Here is a 24,512-nt window from a genome sequence, read left to right on the forward strand (position 1 = left end):
GTTTAACAACAAACGGAACACTCAGTTTAACAACAAACTGAACACTCAGTTTAACAACAAACAGAACACTCAGTTTAACATCTTTCTGAAAGACCGAGCAGTTGATGGTGCATTGAAATACTATGGTGAGAGTTTTTGTTAGGTTCGGAATCGATCCCAAGCTTGATACCTTCAACATGAATGTACCACCTCTAAGCCATCTTATCAACAAGGGTTATATCATATAAAACAAGGGTTATATCATGTTAAATAAATGATAGTAGCGAGCTCACCGATTGCCTGCATGTTGATTATCTGCCAGTATTATAATAGTGGTGCAAGGATTCATTTAATACTAGAATTCAAAATTCAAAAAAATGATAGTAGCTAGCTCACCGATTGCCTGCATGTTGATTATCTGCCCTCTCGACCCGGCAAGTCAATTGCTCCTTGCTCCAAGTGTGACTGTCTTTGTGCAGTTGTAACCTGTCAGAGCACATTCCACAGTTACAAACAGGTTTTACAAAAAATTCTGCAAAATATTTACATTCCTTCCTGTGAGATTGTCACACCTACATTTTGTGTGTGCTTTGATATAGATCCAGTCAATTGCCATCTGAACAACCTGCAGCTCATGTTGTTTGGAGCCTTCGGTTCAAATCCCATATAATATATGTATTTCAATGTCTTTGTCCTTCTCCGACAAATGATTTATAGACAAACATTTCCACAAGCCTAAGATCAATGCAAAACAAGGATGTCAGTCTTCATCGAGGGCATAACTCACAACTACACCTTTAAAATGTGACCTGTCCATTTTACATTGAAATAACAATATATATATAACAATATAACAATATAACAATATAACAATATAACAATATATATATATATATATATATATATATATATATATATATATATATATATATATGTATACATACACACAAACAAACACCTTGAATTAAACATTTATTTTTAAACACCTTACCATCTTCATGACATATATGTGTGCATATATATATATATATATATATATATATATATATATATATATATATATATATATATATATATATATATATATATATATATATATTGTTGCGGTCTTCGCGCCCGCCGGCGTGCGTGGCCACGTAACTCGAATCGCGGCACGTCGCCCACCGGACGGACAATCCAGTCGTGACCCTCTCGGCCTAACGCCGGGCACCAGTCACGGTGGACCTTTCGATCTCACCGTGTCCGAGCCAATCAGCCCCCGCGTGGGATAGGGTTGCTCGCCAAATTCAGACTACCTAAGTACGGGCGCGGAGGGTAGACCGGGCGAGCGCACCTGGCCGCAGGTCGACTTCGGACACGGGCCGCTTGAGCGACCCGTTGCGTACTATCAGAATAACCGAGCGGTGTTATCGTCGACCTCGACGGTTCGATTAATTATCGGGCGTATTCAGCCCACTACCAACCCTTTCGTGAAGCAAGATGGGGGTTCAATGGGGGAAAAGACGAAGCGAAGCGGGAGAACAGTTCAACAATAAAAGCACATTTATTCTCGGCACACGGGAAGCACACAAATACAATTCCACCAAATGCACACAAAAAAGAAAACACAATTCCATTTACACAAAAGCAAACATAAAAGTGAAAACACAGTGCAGAGCTAATACCGACTACCGAGGACACGGCAACACTTATACAATTCTACTTCACAGACGGCGCCGACAACACATACCCAAACCAAGGAAAAGAAATACCCTCAAGAATGAGGTAGGCCTGGGGCCGAGACCTGGTCGGGCCTACCCGTCTGGTGATGAGACGCGGAGGCGGCGATGGCCCCGCAACCCGCGGCACGGGTGGACAGTGCCGGGCAGGGGGGGGGGAGCGGGCCCCCTTGGTCGCAGTATCTCAGCGCGGGGGGAAACAGGAGGGGGGGTTGCTGATGCTCGGGGTATAGAGGATCTTTATTATGTGTGCGACGAGCGTCTCCACCTCGGCCAGGTCGCGCTGCCGGCCTCCCTCGGGCGCGCAGCTCCTTGCACGACGCGAGCACCCTTCGTCCGACTCGCCGCCTCTCCACAGCTCGTCCCTCCGTTCCGACTTTTAACGCACACGACGAGCAGCTCCACCGCCCGCGAAGTCTTGACTCTCTGTTCCGACTCCTTCGCCTGCGTTCCGACCTTTACTACTCGTTCTGCTGACTCTTTCTGTTCCCGTTCTGCTGACTCTCTTCTGACTCCTTTGCGACTCCCTTCTTCCTCGTTCGACTTTTACGACTCCTTTGACTGACGAACACCGTCCTTTATCCCCCCGCGTAACTTCGCCTTTGACCCCTCCCTTTGACCTTTCAACTCGCTCCCCATTGGCCCGAGAAAAGTGGGCGTGAAGGCTTTTGATCCACAAATTTGCATATATCGATCGCCCTGGGGGCGGGGCCAATTAAGCCCTCGCTCACCGATTGGACGGCAAAAAGTGGGCGTGTGTCGTTTTTGGATCCGTTTTGAAGCAGAAAATCCGTGATTTTGTACACGCTGTTCAACGCGCGCCCTACACGAGTCCAGCATCGGTGCCCATGAGTGGCGCGAGATGACGGTGATGCGATGGTGGCGAGTTGCGACGGTAAAGGTCATGGCGGTTGTGGTGAAGCGGTGGTTGTGGTCGGTGGTTGATGTTGTGGTTGTGATGGTGGCGATTGGTCCAAAATAAAGATAGTTAAAGAAAAACGGCTATCCTGAAGAGTCGCAGCTCGTATAAATGACATGTATTCCCACTAGACAACGGGTTTGGGCCTAACTACACATGCACTTACCGAGATACCTCACCTAAGGGACCTGAATGGTGGTTTGCGAATCTGGTAACCACAACACTACCCCCTTCCCTTTTTACAGACTCGTCCCGAGTCGTCAAATTTTCGTGTGCCATCATGTGTAGTTTTCCCCTAGTACATTTTACCTACGGATCCCTGAGTGCGACATTCATGGTATTCGTGTCCCCAAAATAAATAACCTAAGGGCTGCGTAACTACCTAAACAAACTCACTCACACGGACGACTTAAATAAAATTGCCGGCGCTAAGACATACATGCCGGGGGCGCACTCATATGTACAGTACATCTTAACCTTAACTTACAAATTTTACACTAAACCATGGCCCAGGATCATTGAACTCTGCAAAAGAAAGCAGTTAGCAGGGAGCCAGGCTGCCCGCATGCAGTCTCTGGCTCAAAACAATGCAGGTGACGGAACGTGGCTGGCTGCTCACACGCAGTCCAAGGCCTTCCCTTTTGAACTGAACACAGTGAACCACAACGGTGCATGGGCCGCACAACGCAGTCTCCGTGCCAGCTCAAGTGGCACACGCAATGAGCACAACGAATGGATGCATGAACACAAACACGGTGCACGGGCCGCCACTGCAGGCCCGTGTTGTAGCTGCCAACAGGGCAGTTCTTGCAGCTTGCAAACTGTTGCTTTCAGATCCTGGCGCACATGGAAATGAACAGGGGGGGGCAAAGCAAAAATTGAACGGGGCTTGTGAACATGGGCAGTGGGCATGGCATGGCAAAGGTGAGCAGGCAAACACAGCCCGCAGAAGAAGGCCGCTGCAGGCAAACACAGCCCGCAGAAGAACTGGCCGGCACAGGCCTTGAAGTACCACAGCTGCAGATGAAGTGGCCGGCACAGGCCTTGAAGCAAAACACGGCCAGCCGATGGCACAGGCCTTGCAGCAAAACAACAGCTGCCGATGAAGTTGGCCGGCCTCCGCCTCGAAGAAAAACACGGCCAGCCGATGGAGTTGGCTAGCCTTTGCCGTTCAGTGGAGGTTGGTGGAGGGAGTGCGGTGGTGCTGGCCACTTGGAAGTCGGGCTCGGACCTACCTACCTGTCTCCCTCCCAACCTATCGCCTTTGCCTGTCACTGTACATACCCACTCCCTTAATTTGTGAAAAACCAATTTAGCCCCCTTAATTTTTTTTGTTTTTTTTTTTATTTTTACTTCCCCACTATAAATCGTCCCCTAACCCCCTTTATCGTCCTTGTTCGGCTAACCTATTCTGTCACCTAGCCCACTCCCAACCCCTACGTTCCCTTCCCAGAGGGGAACAAGGGAGAGCTAATGTCCTGTGTCGAGGCCCAACGACGCCTCAGAATGGCCTCCCCAGAGTTCGGCGATCTAACCCAAAGTGGGTCCAGCGGCCCACAACGACAGCGAGGGGATGGATGGTGCGGAGGGGTACATCTCCTAATCTACCCTAACCATTTAACTGCTAAACTACCCCGGGGCTTTCAACAAGCGCCTCTTGCTTAAACTATTGGTTCTATAAACCCAGATTCCCGTCGCCTGTGTTGGTGTCCTTACAATTTCGGGCCTCGCCCCCCAATTTTCTCTCCGTGCCCTCACACGGTCTCCTGGCTGGGACACGTGGCTCCTTTTGGCAGGCACGACCCTCTGCCGAATCTCCCGCTATGGCACCCCCGGGCACTACACTGCCTCCGAGCCTACCAGCTCCCTAACACCGGGGAGTGCCCCCATGGCACCTCCCCTGAAACGCACACGTGGCAGGCCGGCCTCCCGGGCCCCTTTCCGAGGGTCACCCGTGCCCACTGCACTGCCCACGCGGCTAATGGCGCCCGGGCCCCGCACCAAGCAGGCGCACCCGTGTCCACTACTCTATCCCGGCCCCCCATGGGCCCTTGGCCTACCGCGGCCGACTAGCCTGGTGCCCGGGGTACCCACTCAGCGATACTCACCTTTCGCAGCCACGCTCCCAAGCCCGTCAACAGGGCTCCTGCACCCCTCCAAATGGGTCTCGAGCCTACTTTCCCACTAACAACAAAACGACCTCCATTTTTCAATTTGACTAACCCAGCTAACTCACTTTACTCTGACCCCGGGGTCCCTTGGGTGGGAGTCACTCCTCCCCCCAATCACTCATCGCACCATGCATTCCCCATTCGCTCCACTCACACAGACCCGCTGGCCTCACTCACTCAACAAGTACTCACCTCGCAACTCACCAACTCTTCAACACACACACCGCTGAACTCTGCCATCCTTCTAACTGCACCCCCTAACTAACTCGTGCTCCCACGTCGTCCCTTAAACTATAGCACGTTCCTTTTAACACTACGTAGCTAAACTACGTCCCCTCTACACATTCACAAGTCTGTCACTGTCTCCAAATAAATCATTTTATTTCCCAAGCTAAATCTGGCTACAATCCCTCTAACTAATCCATTCCACGGACTCCATGAGGACTTACCCCTGCCCCATGAAGTCGGTCTAACTAAGCTAACCCTTCCCCCTAACTAGTTTTCATCCTGTGCCCAGGTAAGGGGGTCTTTCACCCCTTGCCCAGGAATCCTGTACACCCGAAAGTGAGGCTTGCTTTTTTTTTTTTTCATGCGCAGCACCTGCGCGGCAACTCAGAGCTCGCACACTTTGCACCTGCCCGTGACGTCATGCAGCTGCACGTGTTCCTCGTCCCTCCTTGGACGCTACCATCCGGCAGAGATACCCCTCCTGCCGGATTCCAACCACACGTGCAGCCATGACGTCACCGTGCGCATAAAAAAAACACAAGCCCCATGTCTCGAGGGGTTTCCCACGCGAACACATGTGCTTTGCCCGTTGGAGCTGAACACACGATCGCGTGGAGAACCCGTCCGGTCCAAATCCATTTACCTGCCTAAACTTTGTCCGTCCGCGGGATCGGCAAATCCACCGCGTGCGTTTCCGGACCGGGACTTCACTCGCAAGCGAGCACGTGGTGGTCTCGTGCGTTGCACAGCACGAACCGCGTGCTCACTGCTGGGTGAACCCGGCACGGTCCTCGAAACAACCACAGCCGCTACTCGGCTTTCTTTCTTCTGTCGCCTTCGTCGTCGCCATTCGACCCACGCACACCTGCGTGTTACGACGCACACAGTCCACACCATTAAACTCACACCGGGAGACGCGGCTGCGTGCTCCCGCATGCCAACCGACATCTCCCTCTCATACCGCTCTCTCACACACGGTCTCCCTGGCACACAGCGACCTTGCACACGGCCGTTCACTCACGCGTGCCTCACTACTCACACAAACCATACTACTCACACGTGGTGCTCCATTCACTCGCGCGGGGGCACTCACCCGCGGTGCCTCACCCACACACGCGAGGGCACTCAACCGCTGTGCCTCATTCATACACACGGCGACACTCACACACGCGGTCTCTTCCTTCCACACGGTGCCTCACCCACACACGCGGGGGCACTAACCCGCGGTGCCTCACTCACACTCCGTGCCTCATCCACACACGGCGTGCTGGGAAGCACGTACTCCGGCACCATCGCCACCACACCACTCACACACGGGGTCGCTTCCACACACGGTGCCGCACTCACACCTTGCACCACACACACAGGGACAACCACACTGGGGATTTGTGTCCCCACAAGGGTCTCCGGGGCCTCTACACCCCCCAAGCTCTCCGTGCACCCGTCCACAGCACTCGTCCCCTCAACCTCGCAAGCACCGACCGAACTCACCTGGTCGTGACTCGCCTCAAGGGGCATACTCCCTCCCTCGTTCCTGGAGGAGGCCATCCCGCTGCTCTCGCACCGGGTCCCTACACGCTCCGCGAGCTCAACCCCATTGTCCTCCACTACCTCCGTGTGTGCGTGCGCGTCACTTACCCCGTCTTCATCGTGTAGTCTTCCCTCTATTTTTCTGTCTCCCGTGTCTCTGCCAATTCTTCACCCTTTACCTTCCTTGTCTCAACTATTATTTCTGTTGTCGTCACCTCGTGTCTCGTCTCACACGTTTTGGTCTCCCCATTTAATTTTTCCCTTTCGGTCATCGTCACGACCCTCGCCCAACACGTTCCACGAATTGTTTTTCACCCGCCTCCACCGCGGGCCTGTCAGCCGTTGCACCCCACCCAGCTCGCTTGCTCCCACCCGTGGACTCGCCATTTTCAGCTCCCTGCTCCCTGCCTTCATGCCCGCCTGCAGGCATTGGCCCATGTTCTGCGTCTCACCCCGCAGCTCTTTCATGTTTGTTTCCATTCCGTTCATTTTTGTATCCATCTTTTCGTTTATTTGTTGTGTATTCGCATCCATCGTCGTTTTCACTTCATTCATTTGCTTGTTCATGTTTTTCATTTCGTTTTTTATTTCATTTGTCATTGGCGCCAGCATGGCGCATAGCTGGGCCACGTCGGGTGCACTCAGCTGAGCCGTTTCAGCAAGGGTTTTGGTGGAGAGGGGGAGGAGGTGTCATACACTGCGGCCGCTGCCGCACCCATTTCGGGCTCTGGGTTTAGTTGGGCGAGTCCGTGTTCCTGCACTATCAACATTTCCTGCTCGGGGATTCCATCCTGGACCATGGACTCTACATTATTACACATATACATTTCTAATACCCCCGGCTCCCGCTCGCCTTGAGACGCCATCTTGCTTCTCGTGAAGGGTTAATTTGCTCGCTCGTAATTTGGAGGGAATCGGGGGTCGCTTCTCTCACCCCTGGACCGATTCCCGTGAATTTCGCTGGAGACAGGAGAGCCCGTTTTCCTGTTCTCCGATACCAGTGCCGCGAGGAGGGCGATGAATTTGTATCCCACTCCTGACACCAGTGTTGCGGTCTTCGCGCCCGCCGGCGTGCGACGGCCACGTAACTCGAATCGCGGCACGTCGCCCACGGGACGGACAATCCAGTCGTGACCCTCTCGGACTAACGCCGGGAACCAGTCACGGGTGGACCTTTCGGTCTCACCGCGATCGAGCCAATCAGCCCCCGCGTGGGATAGGGTTGCTCGCCCAAATCTCGAACTACCTAAGTACCCACGCGGAGGGTAGACCGACCGGGCGTCGCACCTCGCCGCAGGTCGACTTCGGACACGGGCCACTTGAGCGACCCGTTCCGTACTATCAGAATAACCGAGCGGTGTTATCGTCGACCTCGGACGGTTCGATTAATTATCGGGCGTATTCAGCCCACTACCAACCCTTTACGTGAAGCAAGATGGGGGTTCAATGGGGGAAAAGACGAAGCGAGCGGGGAGAACAGTTCAACAATAAAGCACATTTATTCTCGGCACACGGAAGCACACAAATACAATTCCACCAAATGCACACAAAAAAGAAAACACACTTCCATTTACACAAAAAGCAAACATAAAAGTGAAAACACAGTGCAGAGCTAATACCGACTACCGAGCACACGGCAACACTTATACAATTCTACTTCACAGACGGCGCCGACAACACATACCCAAAACCAAGGAAAGAAATACCCTCAAGAATGAGGTAGGCCTGGGGCCGAGACCTGGTCGGGCCTACCCGTCTGGTGATGAGACGCGGAGCGGCGATGGCCCCGCAACCCGCGGGCCTCGTGGACAGTGCCTGGCAGGGGGTGGGAACGGGGCCCCCTTGGTCGCACTATCTCAGCGCGGGGGGAAACAGGAGGGGGGGGTTGCTGATGCTCGGGGTATAGAGGATCTTTATTATGTGCGACGAGCGTCTCCACCTCGGCCAGGTCGCGCTGCCGGCCTCCCTCGGGCGCGCAGCTCCTTGCACGACGCGAGCACCCTTCGTCCGACTCGCCGCCTCTCCACAGCTCGTCCCCTCCGTTCCGACTTTTAACGCACACGACGAGCAGCTCCACCGCCCGCGAAGTCTTGACTCTCTGTTCCGACTCCTTCGCCTCGTTCCGACCTTTACTACTCGTTCTGCTGACTCTTTCTCGTTCCCGTTCTGCTGACTCTCTTCTGACTCCTTTGCGACTCCCTTCTTCCTCGTTCCGACTTTTACGACTCCTTTGACTGACGAACACCGTCCTTTTATCCCCCCGTAACTTCGCCTTTGACCCCCTCCCTTTGACCTTTCAACTCGCTCCCCATTGGCCCGAGAAAAAGTGGGCGTGAAGGCTTTTTGATCCACAAATTTGCATATATCGATCGCCCTGGGCGGGCCAATTCGCCCCTCGCTCACCGATTGGACGGCAAAAAGTGGGCGTGTGTCGTTTTGGATCCGTTTTTGAAGCAGAAAATCCGTGATTTTGTACACGCTGTTCAACGTGCGCCCTACACGAGTCCAGCATCGGTGCCCATGAGTGGCGCGAGATGACGGTGATGCGATGGTGGCGAGTTGCGACGGTAAAGGTCATGGCGGTTGTGGTGAAGCGGTGGTTGTGGTCGGTGGTTGATGTTGTGGTTGTGATGGTGGCGATTGGTCCAAAATAAAGATAGTTAAAGAAAAACGGCTATCCTGAAGAGTCGCAGCTCGTATAAATGACATGTATTCCCACTAGACAACGGGTTTGGGCCTAACTACACATGCACTTACCGAGATACCTCACCTAAGGGACCTGAATGGTGGTTTGCGAATCTGGTAACCACAACAATATATATATATATATACAGGGGGCTGCAAAAGTAGGTATACAGTAAGGATTATACCAGTATTACCAGTATTATAATAGTGGTGCGAGGATTCATTTAATACTAGAATTCATGAAAATCAAAATTATTTGAGGGATTAATATGTTTATTATTGATATGTTTATTATTGGTATGTTATTATTGATATGCTTGTATAATCAATAAAATACGTTTTGTGCGCACGTTTTGTTTTCCATTACTGTATACCTACATTTGCAGCCCCCTGTGTGTATATATATATATATATATATATATATATATATATATATATATATATATATATATATATATATATATATACATATATATATATATACACACATATATATATATACACACATATATATATATATATATATATATATATATATATATATATATATATATATATACACACATATATATATATATATATATATACATATATATATATATATATATATATATATATATATATATATATATATATATATATATATACATATATATATATATATATATATATATATATATATATATATATATATATATATATATATATATATATATATATATATACACACATATATATATATATATATATATATATACACACATATATATATATATATATATATATACATATATATATATATATAGACATATATATATATATATACATATATATATATATATAGACATATATATATATATATATATACATATACATATATCTTCTTCTTCTTTCGGCTGCTCCCGTTAGGGGTCGCCACAGCGGATCATCCGTATGATCCGCATAGTGATTTGGCACATGTTTTACGCCGGATGCCCTTCCTGACGCAACCCTGGTCGCCTCTTACGATACAGGGATATATATATACATATACATATATATATATATATATATATATATATATATATATATATATATATATATAACTATACATATATATATATATACATATATATATATATATATATATATATAACTATACATATATATATATATATATACATATATATATATATATACATATATATAACTATACATATATATATATATATATACATATATATATATATATGTTGTTCGTCTTTCGGCTGCTCCCGTTAGAGGTCGCCACAGCAGATCATCCGTTATGATCCGCATACTGATTTGGCACAGGTTTTACGCCGGATGCCCTTCCTGACGCAACCCTGGTCGCCTCTTACGACACAGGGATATGGATTGGGTTTCGCCATGATTCCGGGCTGCCCTACATCCTCTCATAGCGCAGTTCAGCGCAGAGTTCCCGTCCTGAAGCGATCCTCCAACCCAAGCCTCCGAGTAGCCGGATTACAGGCGGACGCCACTATGCCCGGTACATATATATATATATATATATATATATATATATATATATATATATATATATATATATATATATATATATATATATATATATATATATATCATCCGAGCCTATCATCATCATGTCATTAAAAAAAATGTCACTTACATCACTCCTCCTCGCCGGCCTCATATATATATATATATATATATATATATACATACACACACATATATTATATCGATAATTGTGACGGGTCGAGAGGTCCCAGCGTCCTTCGCTCAGTGTTGGAAAGGTGTATATATCGCAGCTGAAGTGTCGTTCCACCTTTTCATGCCATTTTTTCCTAAAGATATCTCAGAATAATGATAACAGCATATTAATAATAATAATAATAATAGCACAATAATTGGCAGTAATAAAAAGAATAACGTGATACAATGACCAATGTCTGTCAACCAATAACGACCTATATATTGTGTGTCAACCAATAATGACCAATAACGTCTATCAACCAATGACAGGACACGGTGCTATGACATCACGAATGACGTCACAATTAATGTTTATTTTATTTTTTTTGCACGATTGACGTCACAATTCTTCTTCTTCGTTTGGTATGACGTCACAATCGACACTGGGGACCTGAGTATGTGCCTTTTCAAGGTTTGATATCGGTCTTCATCCGTTTCAGCTGTTTTCCAAGTGTTTCCAAGGTTTGAAAGCTATTTTTTTTCCCAAGGTTTGAATTAATTGGTCAAATTATTAATTAATCCCAAGGTTTGAATTTTCCCAAGGGAAACAGCTGTTTGCCAAGGGTTTGAAAGCTGTTTTTTTCCCAAGGTTTGAATTAATTGTTGTGCTTGGTAGACATTTGTGAATACATTTATAGAGACAGGGGTGAGAGAGGAGGGGGGGAAAAGGGGGAGGGCGAGAGAGGGGGAGAGGGGGGGGGCAAGAGAGGGGGACGAGAGAGGGGAGGGAGAGGGGGTGAGAGAGAGGGGGCGTCACAATTCAAGAGAGGGGGAGAGGAGGGGCGAGGAAGGGGGTGAGAGTGGGGGCGAGAGAGAGAGGGGCGAGAGAGGAGGGGGGAGAGTGGAGGGGCGAGACTAGGGGGGAGAGAGGGTGGGGGCGAGAGAGAGGGGCGTCACAATTCTTCTTCTTCTTCGTTTGATATGACGTCACAATTGACGCTGGGGATCTGAGTGAAGAAAGGAAGCTGCACATACTGCCACGCACCTACGGGCACGCACCTACGGGCCCGAACCTACGGGCCCGAACCTACGGGCCCGAACCTACGGGCCCGCACTAGTATGTATAAATAAACAAACACCTTGAATTAAACATTTATTTTTAAATACCTTACCATCTTCACGACATATAGGTATACATATATATTTTTATATATATATATATATATATATATATATATATATATATATATATATATATATATATTTATACATACATATATATATATATATATATATATATTTATACATACATATATATATATATATATTTATACATACATATATATATATATATATATATATATATATATATTTATACATACATATATATATATATATATATATATATATATATTTATACATACATATATATATATATATATATATATATATATATATATATATATATATATATATATATATACATATTGTTGCAGATCCGGGGTGGCGGGATTCTCACCCGGTCCAAGGCACCACCCTCACCACAACATTCTCCTTGGTTTATAACGCCGGCCGGCTCAGCACAGGCCTCGGGTCACGCGCCTTCAATCGCGATACCAACGTAATCCTTGTACCTTGCCAGTTGGGGAAATAGAACCCCTGGTTACAGACTGGTTTTGTCAGATGCCGAGCGTTTTCTGCCAGTCTGTAACCATTTTTGGTGTTATATGCCAATCGAACGGATCGTTCCTCAACGCGACACAAATTATTCCATAGCGGCAACTTCATACGAATTAACCAGATTTATTGCGGAACATTCGGGGATCACAACACAAGCAAAATTCATGACAATGTTTTTTTTTTAACAATCCTCAACCCGTTCTTAACTGGGGAACCATGGACTAAAGGTTCCGAGGGGGTCGCTACCGAAATATGCCTTAGACAACGTGCAGACAAAGAGACAGACAGACAAACAGCATGCATGCAAGACAAGACAGAGTACTTGGTGATTCGAACTCCCGCTCGAATGTGTCACATGGCAAAATGGAGGCGTCGTACCCTTGCTCCCTCAAGGCACCGAGTGCGCACGCTCTCCTCTCCACGCGTTCCGGCCCCGCGCAATGTCGATGGCACAAGTCCGCCAGATCAACGATGGGCCTTATCCGATCTCTCTAAAGGTCCAGCACACAAATCCAGGCCTGGCCTGTGCACCAGACAAGGCCCAAATCGAGGTGCCAAGCTCCCCAGGTGGATCGACAATGTGTCCAGCCGTGCGGTGAGTAAGGACGGAGGCTCCATGGCCAGATGCAGGCCGAAACTGTCGATCACCTCCCCACAAGAGTCGATCACCGGCTCGATGTCCAGGCAGCCTCTCTTACATGCGCTCGCTTCCAAAACACGAGCACCCTCTCAACCGACTGCAGTTTCCCAAACTCAACCTTTTCATGAAGCCTTCGTTTCTCTCGCTTCGAAGCCACTCCGAGCACGCCTCGAGAACCCGACTGTTCTTCACACACAATTCTCTTTATGAAGCCTTCATTCGCTCGCTTTGACACACGAGCTCCTTTGACACAGGAGGACGCCTTCCTCTCAGCGACTCCTTTTTCCAAACACTCTACCCTTTTTTCTCTTTACAGTTTTCTTTTCGTTCCACCAGCACGCCTCTCTCGGCAGAGCCGACAAAAGCCCCTCCCCTTCGCGTCACTTCCTCCCTCGAGCTCCACCTCCTCCCCTTGGCCACACCCTCCCAGCCGACTAGGCGGGGCCTATCATCCGTAGAGGGAAGGAAGAAGAGGGGGCCATTGTTCCACCACCACCGCACATACAACAAAACAGCCTTTTGCAGCTCCCGACACACATGTTATGTCCATTTTACCACACAACCTAGCTATTCATGCATTTAATGGAAGATCTGAGCTAATCCTATATTTAGTAGTCCAATAAGGGCCATTTCCGTAACACTTCCCCCACCTTTCTCCCGAGGCTCTCCCGAGCCTCCATCTGGGGCAGCCCACGGCAATGGCCCTGTCTAACGTACAGCACAGATCTCCCATTTACATTAACCGACAACATGGGAAGCACTTAACTCCAAAAATCAAAGTGTCACAGTAAGATTGGCATGTCCCTATCCTCGTGTGTCGGGTCACCAATCTAACAAACAAATTCACACTCTATGCACACTATTTAACATTCTAATTATGGGTTTGAACGAGAGGGCATTCAGTTTTACTTTTAACACCAATATTGGCATAGGAGCAGGACATCCAAAGGTTCAAAGTTATTTCACGTGTTCACTCCTTCATGCCCCCTCCCGGCAGTATCGTCCATTCACCCCTGAGGGTGTTCTCACTTCGTGGCCTTATTGGTCTCTCACCAGGTGAGTTCAGTCGGCCCAGTGGCCTAATCTCACAAAGAGTTCATTGGCCCACTGAGCCCACAAAATGGCATGAATCTTCGTCCGCAACCGCCCACAAAATGGCATGAATCTTCAGCCGCAATGGCCCACAAAAGCACTTTGGCCTCAATAGCCCACAAAAATGCTTTAGCCCATATGGCCTATTCACAAGCAGCAGCAGGCAACAAGCCCTGCATTGGACAACAGGTGACACAGCAATGGTGGCACGGTGATATCGATAGTAAACAAATGCAGTTTGGAGGTGTTCTTGAGGACGCAAATGGGTGTGATGACCTCAGACCAGGTGAGATGGAGTGTACCCTTAACCTTCCTTCCCTGACTTGTTTTGGTTAAGTTCTCCCTTTTTTTTCTTTTACAGACAGGATGGTGTGTTTCTTACTCAACTGTTATCTTCGTGGATGTGTGCTCATGACATACTGGTGGCCTCTCTGGCACTTGGAGAGGGTGACCTAGCCTTGCCCTTGCCAACAATTTCTCCCGTTCAACACTACTCGTACCAGGTGTCACACATGAATGGTGCGGAGGAGAGTCCATCAAACCTAACCATTTACTTTTAGTTCGAAACAATGCAACAAACCGTGCTCTGGCAAGAATAATCCTAATGACCCATTTTTCCCGACCTGGCACACTGTTCCATTCTATTAAACCTGTGAAAGGCCCTTATTTGTCCTTTTCCATTTGGTGGTGCAAGGCATAACTCGCTGGCTGGGGAGTGTGACTACGACAAGGCCTCTTTGCCTGCTTCCAATCGGGGGTGGAGGATACCCAGCGACCTCGGGGTTCACCTGAGCGTGCTTCCGGCGCTCCCAACCAAGGGGTGGCTCTCTCTCGCCCCCATACTGCACCCTCATAGCACCGATACTGTGCTCTCATAGCACCTACACTGTGCTCTCATAGCACCTACACTGTGCTCTCCTGGCACTGAACCCCACGGTGCTCTCCGGGCACCTCTGACAGCCTTCACCTGCCAGCAACCCCCAAATCCTGCTGCCCTGCTTCCCGACTCACCAACTTCCCATACCATGTCACACTACCAACCAGTATCCCCGTACCTTGGCCTGCACCTACCCCTCACAGTCCGCCTGCACAATGGAACAGCAGTCAGAATCCATGTCAAATCCTATAAGTCCCCCTAACCTACACTAACTTGGTTAAGAGACTCCTACCGACAGGGTACTTTGTTCGCACTCACTCTCCTCATTCGCACAATCATGCCATTCACCCAAACACTTTAATCATTCATTCCACAGTGCCGCACACCCAGTCCACAACACCATCCAACAACTTTCACGTTTATGTGAACACAAAAACAAACCAATCCCTCGGATCCCCCTTGTTCATCAAATTTAACTCGTACACTTTTTCATCAAACCCCAATTAATTTGTCTCTACGTCCGTAGTCCACTGGCCTCCTCCATACTGCCCCAATTGTTTATTTCCAACAATTTCAACAAAACATTAAAATCTCTTCACCAGTACCATGGAACCTCTGCATGGTTCCAACCTGGCACTTCAATCCTCCCTCAAACAAGCCACTCTTTGTCATCCACTTGTTTCATGTGCATCTAACGCTCTGCCTGTAATGTCTCCACCACTCTTTTTTTTTCAATAATCACCCAAATCCACTCGTGTCACTCTTATGGCTTCTGTCATCTCTCAATTTGCAATCACTTTCGGTACAACCCTCAATCAAGATTTTCACGTCCCCATATGGCTTGCTTCTTTGGCTCATTGGAAGGGGAGTGAGGGAACGAGTCCCTCATTTCCCATTACATGACCCCACCGCCTTTCCGCCACGGCTCAAAGGGGTCACGCCTCAATAGGGGCTGTGACCTACCCCCTCCTTTTCTCCAGGGTTCGCGGAAGTCAGGCAAACCCCAATTGGTGGAATGGCCTCCCCCTCTTCTCCAGGGTTCACGGAAATCAGGTAAACCCCAATAAGAGGAACGGCCTCCCCCTCTTCTCTAGGGTTCACGGAAATCAGGAAAACCCCAATCTGTGGAGCGGCCTCCCCCTCTTCTCCAGGGTTCATGGAAATTAGGTAAACCCCAACAGGGTTTACCGACAACAGACAGGGAGGCAGCCTCCACCTCTTCTCCATAACTCCCTGAAGATAGATAAATCCCACTCAGCCAGCCAAACCACTCGTGTGCTCAGAAAGGTCCGAAGACCAAGTGACACACGCAAGTGCCGCCTTCCACTCATCTGCGCTCCACTCCAAAGTTCCCGTAAGGCTGAGAGAGAAATTAAAATCCAATTTCTAAATTGGATTTCTAAAATCCAATCTAAAACTGCTCCTGGATGCAGCACCTCCAATTCTGTAAGAACCCATGTGGAGCTGTCCATTATGGTTTCCGTCCCCTGGCTCAAGTTCTGTCTTGGTGGCATTTCTATTTCCTCTTGCACTTCAAACCTATTTCCCATGGCTCCACTCATTCCATGCTCAGGACTCCCACACACAGCAGGCTGCACACATCCCAAGGTTATGTGTTGACCTTCCACACCTTCAACCTTGCCTGTGTACTGACCAACTGCCTTGCATTCCAGGGTTACATTCTCGACCGCCAGGTGAGTACCCACACACACTTCGGCCTCGGCAGCACATACCGGTGCTGTAGTCTGGACTGTGGGCTCACAGCATTCGTTCACAGGCACTCCACATCCAGGGGTCACGCATACATGCACCCCCTCGGACAGAGTCTCTTTGTTAACATAAAATTCAATTTCTACCTTAAGCTCCTCGTCCGCACCATGTATGCATGTACCCACGTACCTGCTTCGTTCCAGAGTCACCTCTGTCTGGTCGCTTCTCTCCAGCAGGTTGCTCATCATCGGTTCGCCACTCTCCTCCAGGTCTGTCAACTTCACATGCTGGACCTGCTCAAAATGTATCTCACTCGTGAACAACCCCACATGCTTCCTCAATGTCTCAATCACCAGGGTTTGCTCTAATTGTGGTGTCATCCGACGAGTGATGTCAATCAAGTTCCGCACCACTAACATTACTCCCTGTAGTGATATCACACATCCCACATTATTGTGCTGTTCTAATTCCTGGCTCCATTTTCTTTCCCATTTGATTTGTTCTTCCGCTCCGAGCCTTTTTAGTTGTTCGTTATCTTTCCGGAGTTTTTCCATCTCCGTGGACTCCAACCTTGCTCTCTCCTTGAGTTGGTCAGTTTCCAATTCATTTTCTTTTTGTTTTCTATCCCACCGTTTCTCATGTTCTTCATTCTCCAATCTCATCATTTCATTCATTTTGTTGATTTCCTTTTCCTGTTTCATTCCTTGTTCTTTGTGTTTCTTATCCCACTGTCTCTCTTGTTCTTCCTTCTCCAATCTCATCGTTTCCCTCAATTGATTGATCTCCCTTTCCTGCTTCATTCCTTGTTCTTTTTGTTTCTTATCCCACTGTCTCTCATGTTCTTCATTCTCTAATTTCATCATTTCCTTCATTTTGCTGATTTCCTTTTCCTGTTTCATTCGTTGTTCTTTCACTATCTCCTCGTACTCCAACCTTGCTTTTTCCTTTTGTTGTTCAGTTTCAAATTCATACTCTTTTCGTTTCCTCTCCCACTGTCTCTCTTGTTCTTCCTTCTCCAATCTCGTTGTTTCCTTCAATTGGCTGATTTCCCTTTCCTGCTTCATTCGTTGTTCTTTCACTATCTGCTCGTACTCCAACCTTGCTTTCTCCTTTAGTTGTTCTTGTCCTTCCTTTTCTTTCCTCTCCCACTGTCTCTCTTGTTCTTCCTTCTCCAATCCCATCGTTTCCTTCAATTGGTTAATCTCTCTTTCCTGCTTCATTTTTAGTTCTTTCACTATTCTTTCTTGCATATCATTCTTTAGTCTTGCTTTGGCTTCTCGCTGTTCGATCTGCACAGTGTGGTTCCTTAACGTTTCATTCTCCGTTCTCTTTCTTTCCTCTCTTAACATCCTCAGCTCATTTTGTAATTCCCTCTCTCTGCTTTGGTGTTTCCATAACTCAGAAGCTTTTTTTTCTAATTCCTCTCTCACCTCCTCACCTCTTTTGCATGCTTCCTCCCTCAATTCCTTTAGTTCTTCCAGGCCTTTCTTTTTATTTTTATCTGCTGTTCTCGGATTTCTCTTATCTCTTCCTTCAGTTGTCTCGATTCTGAATCATATTTCCGTTTTTCCTTTTCCAGCTTTGTTTTCCATTCTTCTTCCAACTTCTCTCTATCCCGGGAATTACTAATTTGCTCTTCCTCTATTCTTTCGTTCAGTTTGCTCTTCTCTTGTTCCAACTCATCGGTACTCCACTCTACTTTACTCATTTCTCCCTGTAGTTCTTTGAACTGTCTTGACTTTTCCAACAATTCTTCCTTCCTTTCCTCCAGATGTTCCTCTCTTCTTTCTATCTTCCCTTCTAGGCTTTTTCTTATCTTTTTGCCTGAGCTTACCTCTTCCTTCAGTTGTTTCAATTCAAAATCGTGTTTCCATATTTCCTCTTCAAGCTTTTGTTTTCCATTCTTCCTCCAAGCTCTTCCTATCCTGGGAGATACCAATCTGCTCTTCCTCTCTTCCGCTGTTCAGTTTGCTCCTCTCTAGTTCCAACACCCTTCGGGTAAACCACTCTACTTTATTCATTTCTCTAAATAGTACCTTGACTGTGTTGACGGAGTCATTTTCCAGCCACCGAATTCGTTCCTGTGCTTCGGCCAATTGTTGTGACTCCCGCTTCGTGTCGCACCGAGATGGAGCCGCGCCGCCATTTTGCGACTCCATTCTCTTTACAATTTGAAAGTTTTTACACCGATCTGCTGAAGCACAAAATCAAATCAAATCTGGACCGTTTTTTTTTTTTTTTTTGGAACCAATGTCCGGGATGCGAAATGCACCACTGGTCCAAATATCCCACTCCTGACACCAAACTGTTGCGGATCCGGCGTGGCGGGATTCTCACCCGGTCCCAGGCGCCACCCTCACCACCACCGTCTCCGGGGTTTATAACGCTGGCGGGCTCAGCACAGGCCTCGGGTCACGCGCCTTCAATCGTGATACCAACGTAATCCTTGTACCTTGCCAGTTGGGGAAATAGAACCCGATTACAGACTGGTTTTGTCAGAAGCCGAGCGTTTTCTGCCAGTCTGTAACCATTTTTGGTGTTATATGCCAATCGAACAGATCTTTTCTCGACGGGACACAAATTAATCCATAGGGGCAACTTCATACGAACCAACCGGATTTATTGGGGAACATCGGGGAACACAACACAAGCAAAATTCACGACAATGGTTTTATGAACACTCCTCAACCCGTTCTTAACAAGGGAACCACAGACTAAAGGTTTCGAGGGGGTCGCTACCGAAATATGCCCTAGACAACGTGCAGACAAAGACAGACAGACAAACAGCATGCATGCAAGACAAGACAGAGTACTTGGTGATGTCTCATGGATGAGAGGACAGTGTCAAAAGCACGAATGTCGCTCGCAACAGGGAAATGTCCACGGATTTGAACTCCCGCTTCAACGTGCCACGTGGCGAAATGGAGCTGTCGTACTCTTGCTCCCTCAAGGCACTGTGTGCGCATGCCCTCCTCAGCGCGTTCCAGCCCCATGAAATGTCGACGGCTCAAGTCCGCCAGATCAACGACGGGCCTTAGCTGATCTCTCTCTCTCTCTCTCTCTTGGTCCAGCACACAAATCCAGGCCTGGCCTGTGCATCAGACAAGGCCCGAATCGAGGTGCCGAGCTCCCCAGGCGGATCGACAATGTGTCCAACCATGAGGTGAGTAAGGACGGAGCCTCCACAGCCAGACACAGGCCGAACCTGTCGATCACCTCCCCACAAGAGTCGATCGCCGGCTCAATGTCCAGGCAGCCTCTCTAACACTCGCTCGCTTCCAAAACACGAACACCCTCTCAAGCGACTGCAGTTTTCCAAACTCAACCTTTTCATGAAGCCTTCATTTCTCTCGCTTCGAAGCCACTCAGAGCACGTCTCGAAAACCCGACTGTTCTTCACACACAATTCTCTTTACGAAGCCTTTCATAATCTTGGTCTTTCTCTTTAGTGACTACTTATGTCGAGTGGAAGGAGGAGTTTGAAATATTTTGAATAATTAGATTTTGAAACATGAACATTGCATGATTCACAATCGATGATTTTCCAATTCCATCTTTATTCATAAAGGAAATGTAACGATTTTTGGAATGCCTTTTCACCATTTTCTTTAAGATACATTTTTTACATGTTTTTGCAATGTAAATATGAAACTAGAAAGCAGCTCAAAATGCAAAGCCCGTCCACGTCCGCTTTCTAATCAAACTAAACTTGACGAAAACGAGTTAAAAAAAAAAATTCATTTTATTAATTTATGTTCTCCACAATCTCATCATAAAGATTTGATGACAAAAGCTCATTTGGTTAAAAAAAAAAAGTGGTATGGCCTGGTCATACACACCGAATCTCAATGGTAAAGAAGGATTTTGATTAAACATTTATGGTTGGTCTACCGCTTCACCGATGACATCATCCTAACAATCCTCTACTCCCCACTGGGAGTACAATGAGATGTGCCAAGTTTAAAAATTTTCTGATCAGTGGTTTCTGACATCGAATTTAATTTTTGGTGTTTAATCCAAGATGGCTGCCGTATCACGTAAACCTATGATGTCACAATTATAATTAAAATATTCTCCATGGGGAGTCCTTTCTGAAAAAATTCTCTTGAAAATTTTGTGTCAATCGGACAAGTGGTTGTTACCAAAAAAAAAATGTAAAAAGAAAAAAACAGTAAAAAAAAGGCCAAAAAAAGGGTCGACCAAGAATAATAAAAATGGGACTGCGAGTCCAGAAGGTCACCTGGATCAGGAGCAACAGTCACTCAAAGCCCCCACCAGACCCCCTCGACCCTGATTTTTAAAATCAATTCATTAATGCCGTGAGCAAACTTTGGTACAACACAGATGATGAAGGTTGCGGTCAAGTTTCATCCAAATCATATGTTTAGTTTCGGAGAAGAGAGCAAATAGCTATTTTTGGGGGTCAACCCCCCTTCCCCCGTAGAGCCCTTAATTAGCGCAGATTTTGATGCGGTCAATACACCTTCGTTCGGCACAAGATATGAAGTTTGTTGTCATTTCATCAAAATCGTGTGTTTGGTTCAAGTGATAATGACTGAAGTGTTTACGGACTGACTGACTCACAGACACTGATCGATCACATAAGTTCATCAGACTCAAGCCCAGGTAAGATAATAATAATAATAATAATAATAATAATAATAATAATAATAATGATGAAAATGAAAATTATTGAAAGAAATATTAATTTATCTTCTCCATAGTCTCATCGTAAAGCTTTGTTAAAAATTTGATGACAAAAGCTCAAATGGTAAAAAAAAAGTTACGACCAGACACACACACACACACACACACACACACACACACACACACACACACACACACACACACACACACACACACACACACACACACACACACACAATAATTCTGTCTTCTTGTCATCAGACAACATCACAATCAATTAAATTTTATGAATTGAAAAGTTCACATAGGCAATTGAATCGAGCATCCATATTCCCGGGACCTCAGCATCCAAGCGCAGACGACCGAGCCCAGCCCTCCCTTGTGAACATTCGCCAACCAGGTTTCACACTCTCGCTTTTCGATCCATATTTGCTGGAAGGTGGACAGTGATGTAAGGATGGAGCCGCTGGTCCAGACAGGTGCTTACGTCCTGCGGCATTGTGCTGGGTATCAGGGCCTTGATCACCTCCTGCATGTGATTCGTGATGCCTGAGTGCATACAGTACCTCCAAAGAGGATGGTCTTGTCTCACTGAAATGTTGTACTTAATGACCAAGATAAGTTTTTGTCCTTTTTTCTTTTAGTCATTTACAGCTGAGGGTAATGACTTTGGTGTTTAGAAAGTTCATGGCATTTCTCCAACGAGGAAGAAGGGGTGGTCACTAGTATTTTCCTTCCAAAATCCAACGCCACTTTGCAGAGTCCCTCGCCAATGTCTCCCCCACCCCACCACAATCTCACGCTCCGCTATGGTGAACGAGTAACCATATTTGGTTCAACTTGGCATAGGACAGAGTGTCGATGGATGAGAGGGGCATCATGTGCAAGACACCATTGCTGGGGTCTATCACACCACAGGCGGTATAGTTGGAGGCATATAGGAGCAGGATGGCTGGGGTGGTCACTTCCATGGTTGGAGGGTAGAAAGTCTCAAATGCACACCACCCTGCAGCATCGTAACCAGCATCACCCGCCCTGCACATTCCTGAAACGTGGTAGCAAGATCCACCGTGAATTCCAACCAAGTGGCTGCAGCATGAAAGGGCAGGAAAGTTTCACCTCTTACAGGAAGCGAACCAATGCTAAAGGCAGCAAGGCTGATGACTGCATCAAGGATAACATTTGCCCATGCTCATATAACATGCTCAGCAATAGCCTATGGACTTTATAAATTGCAATGTTGCACAGATCATTAAATTTCTTATCAGGATCCTCAAGTTTGCATGGCAACTGTTTGATTAGCAACCATTTCAGCATAAATACCAAGCAGTTCAAAAGAGCAGCCGCCATATCAATGAGTTCACACACTACCTTCCAATGGCCATACAAAGAGAAAGTGATCAAGAAGAATATTTCAGTCTCGGTAATGACTCATTATTCACTGTGGCTAGGGTTTTTAAATGAGGAGTGGGTGAGCAAATGCATATAGCTTACATATCTCATAGTTTATATAACACAAGCTCGTCTAATTAATTGGAAGCCGTGAATCATCTTAGTTCCCACAAATAAAATAAGTATTATTCAGTGCTATTTGTGGCCTTCTTGCATTTCAAAAAACCTGACAAATATCCACATAGAAGCATCTTGCCGATGTTACTCGGTATATCAATTGTTAACCAAGATGACATGCTACAATCTGAAAAAATTCCAGTTGTGGATGAACATTCCTTTATGTTGTTACATTTGTTTAAAACGATATTCATATATATACTTTTAGTAAAAATGATTTGTTATATTTATTGAATGACTAAAATGCTGACATGAAATTTGTGTGCATATTTTCGTTCCAATATGCAGCTGGTGTACAAAAGGGAGTACAGTTTTTAGAATGAGTGGGAGGGAGCGAGGAAATGGGGTCATTGCCCATGAACAGCCCTTTACCCCTCTTAATTGCTCGACTTGTTGTTGGACCAACAATTTGAATATTTATTGAGTCAAGCACTAAATCGGCGCCATCCGTAGTGTGTCGGGGGTGCCCGCCGGGCAAGCGGGACCGGCGCGGCCCTCGGCCAGTCGCCGGAGCACAGCCCGAGAGTTTGGTGCAAGGCGATTCATATCGCGGGGTTCAGAGTGAGACGATTCCACAGCTCGGAGAGGCCTCGCCGGATGCACCAATGAGTCCGCTTCCGGCCATGGCAGCCAGGTCGTGTGGTGGCTGGGGCCCAATGGGAGCGCCCGATTCGGGTGACAATGCATCGCTTCGGGGCGGCGCCCCAGCCTGCACCGCAGGGCCTATAAATTATGGATCGCGAAGCCATCCAGTTGTCGTCGTCATCATCTTCCTTGCCTGGGCTTGGATCACTCTGCGTCTGCCTGCTTCATGCTGTCTTCTTCTTCTACACCGACTCACCACTGGCTCCACCCACCTGCCTGACTCTGCCGGCTGCTGCCACACCATCCACTCGCTCTCAACTCTGCCTCCTCTACCCACTCGCCGCTGGCTCCACCTAAAGTCACTCCCTGATGCCTGACGGTCACGTCCATTCTTTGGATCGGCACAGACGCTTTGCCGGCACCGTAGCCAAGCAGGAGGCGACGCACCAACTATCAAGGAGGGATCGTTCAGAGGAGCATCCCCCCCACAAAATGGACTGCGTGGCGCAGTCGGTCAATCGTACATGAGAGACCGTTCGCCTCATCTCCTGTCCTTTTTGCTCATTAACTCCTCTTCATCGAGGTGTGTGTGTGTGTGTGTGTGTGTGTGTGTGTGTGTGTGTGTGTGTGTGTGTGTGTGTGTGTGTGTGTGTGTGTGTGTGTGTGTGTGTGTGTGTGTGTGTGTGTGTGTGCGCCATGGCACCTGTCCTCGCTTAAATTATGAGTGCAGAAGAATTATATCGGGATGAGTCTGTTCTGTGTCTGCTTTCATAAGTTGCTTGTTTTGTTGTCGCACCGCACATTTCTTTCT

At 47.2% G+C, this 24,512-nt stretch overlaps 2 protein-coding genes across 5 annotated transcripts in view; both read right to left on the reverse strand.

Moving 5' to 3' along the window:
* LOC147014922 (protein FAM3C-like) overlaps positions 1–465 on the reverse strand; it is a 50,592-nt gene extending 50,127 nt beyond the window's left edge. For 2 of the 4 annotated variants that reach the window (XM_085853397.1, XM_085853395.1), the window contains exon 1: positions 376–465. In XM_085853397.1, the coding sequence (XP_085709523.1) occupies positions 376–388 (13 nt within the window). In that variant the 5' untranslated portion in view covers positions 389–465. Of the gene's footprint in view, positions 1–272 lie in introns of all 4 variants that reach the window. The other 2 variants (XM_085853394.1, XM_085853396.1) reach the window with 2 other exon arrangements.
* A 15,909-nt stretch (positions 466–16,374) lies between these two features.
* Positions 16,375–24,091, reverse strand: LOC147014923 (uncharacterized). Its single transcript, XM_085850621.1, has 6 exons — positions 23,974–24,091; positions 22,349–22,592; positions 21,945–22,096; positions 17,815–18,404; positions 16,903–17,649; positions 16,375–16,782 (listed from the first exon to the last, which is right to left on the reverse strand). The coding sequence occupies exons 1-6, from the start codon at positions 24,089–24,091 to the stop codon at positions 16,375–16,377; spliced, it is 2,259 nt and encodes a 752-aa protein (XP_085706747.1).
* Positions 24,092–24,512: the final 421 nt, after the last annotated feature.

The sequence above is a fragment of the Eptatretus burgeri genome, chromosome 13, assembly GCF_056783735.1.
Source record: "Eptatretus burgeri isolate ZD-2024b chromosome 13, Ebu_testis_v1, whole genome shotgun sequence".
Taxonomy (NCBI): Eukaryota; Metazoa; Chordata; class Myxini; order Myxiniformes; family Myxinidae; genus Eptatretus; species Eptatretus burgeri.

What these genes read in the sequence shown, in the direction of transcription:
- LOC147014923 (XM_085850621.1), bottom strand. Translation starts at nt 24,091, where the DNA reads ATGGACGTGACCGTCAGGCATCAGGGAGTGACTTTAGGTGGAGCCAGC. An exon ending in AAGCGAGAGTGTGAAACCTG is followed by an intron (nt 18,405 to 21,944) that starts GTTGGCGAATGT and finishes ATCCGAGAACAG; the next exon opens with CAGATAAAAATAAAAAGAAA. An exon ending in GGTTGGAGTACGAGGAGATA is followed by an intron (nt 17,650 to 17,814) that starts GTGAAAGAACAA and finishes ATGAGATTGGAG; the next exon opens with AAGGAAGAACAAGAGAGACA.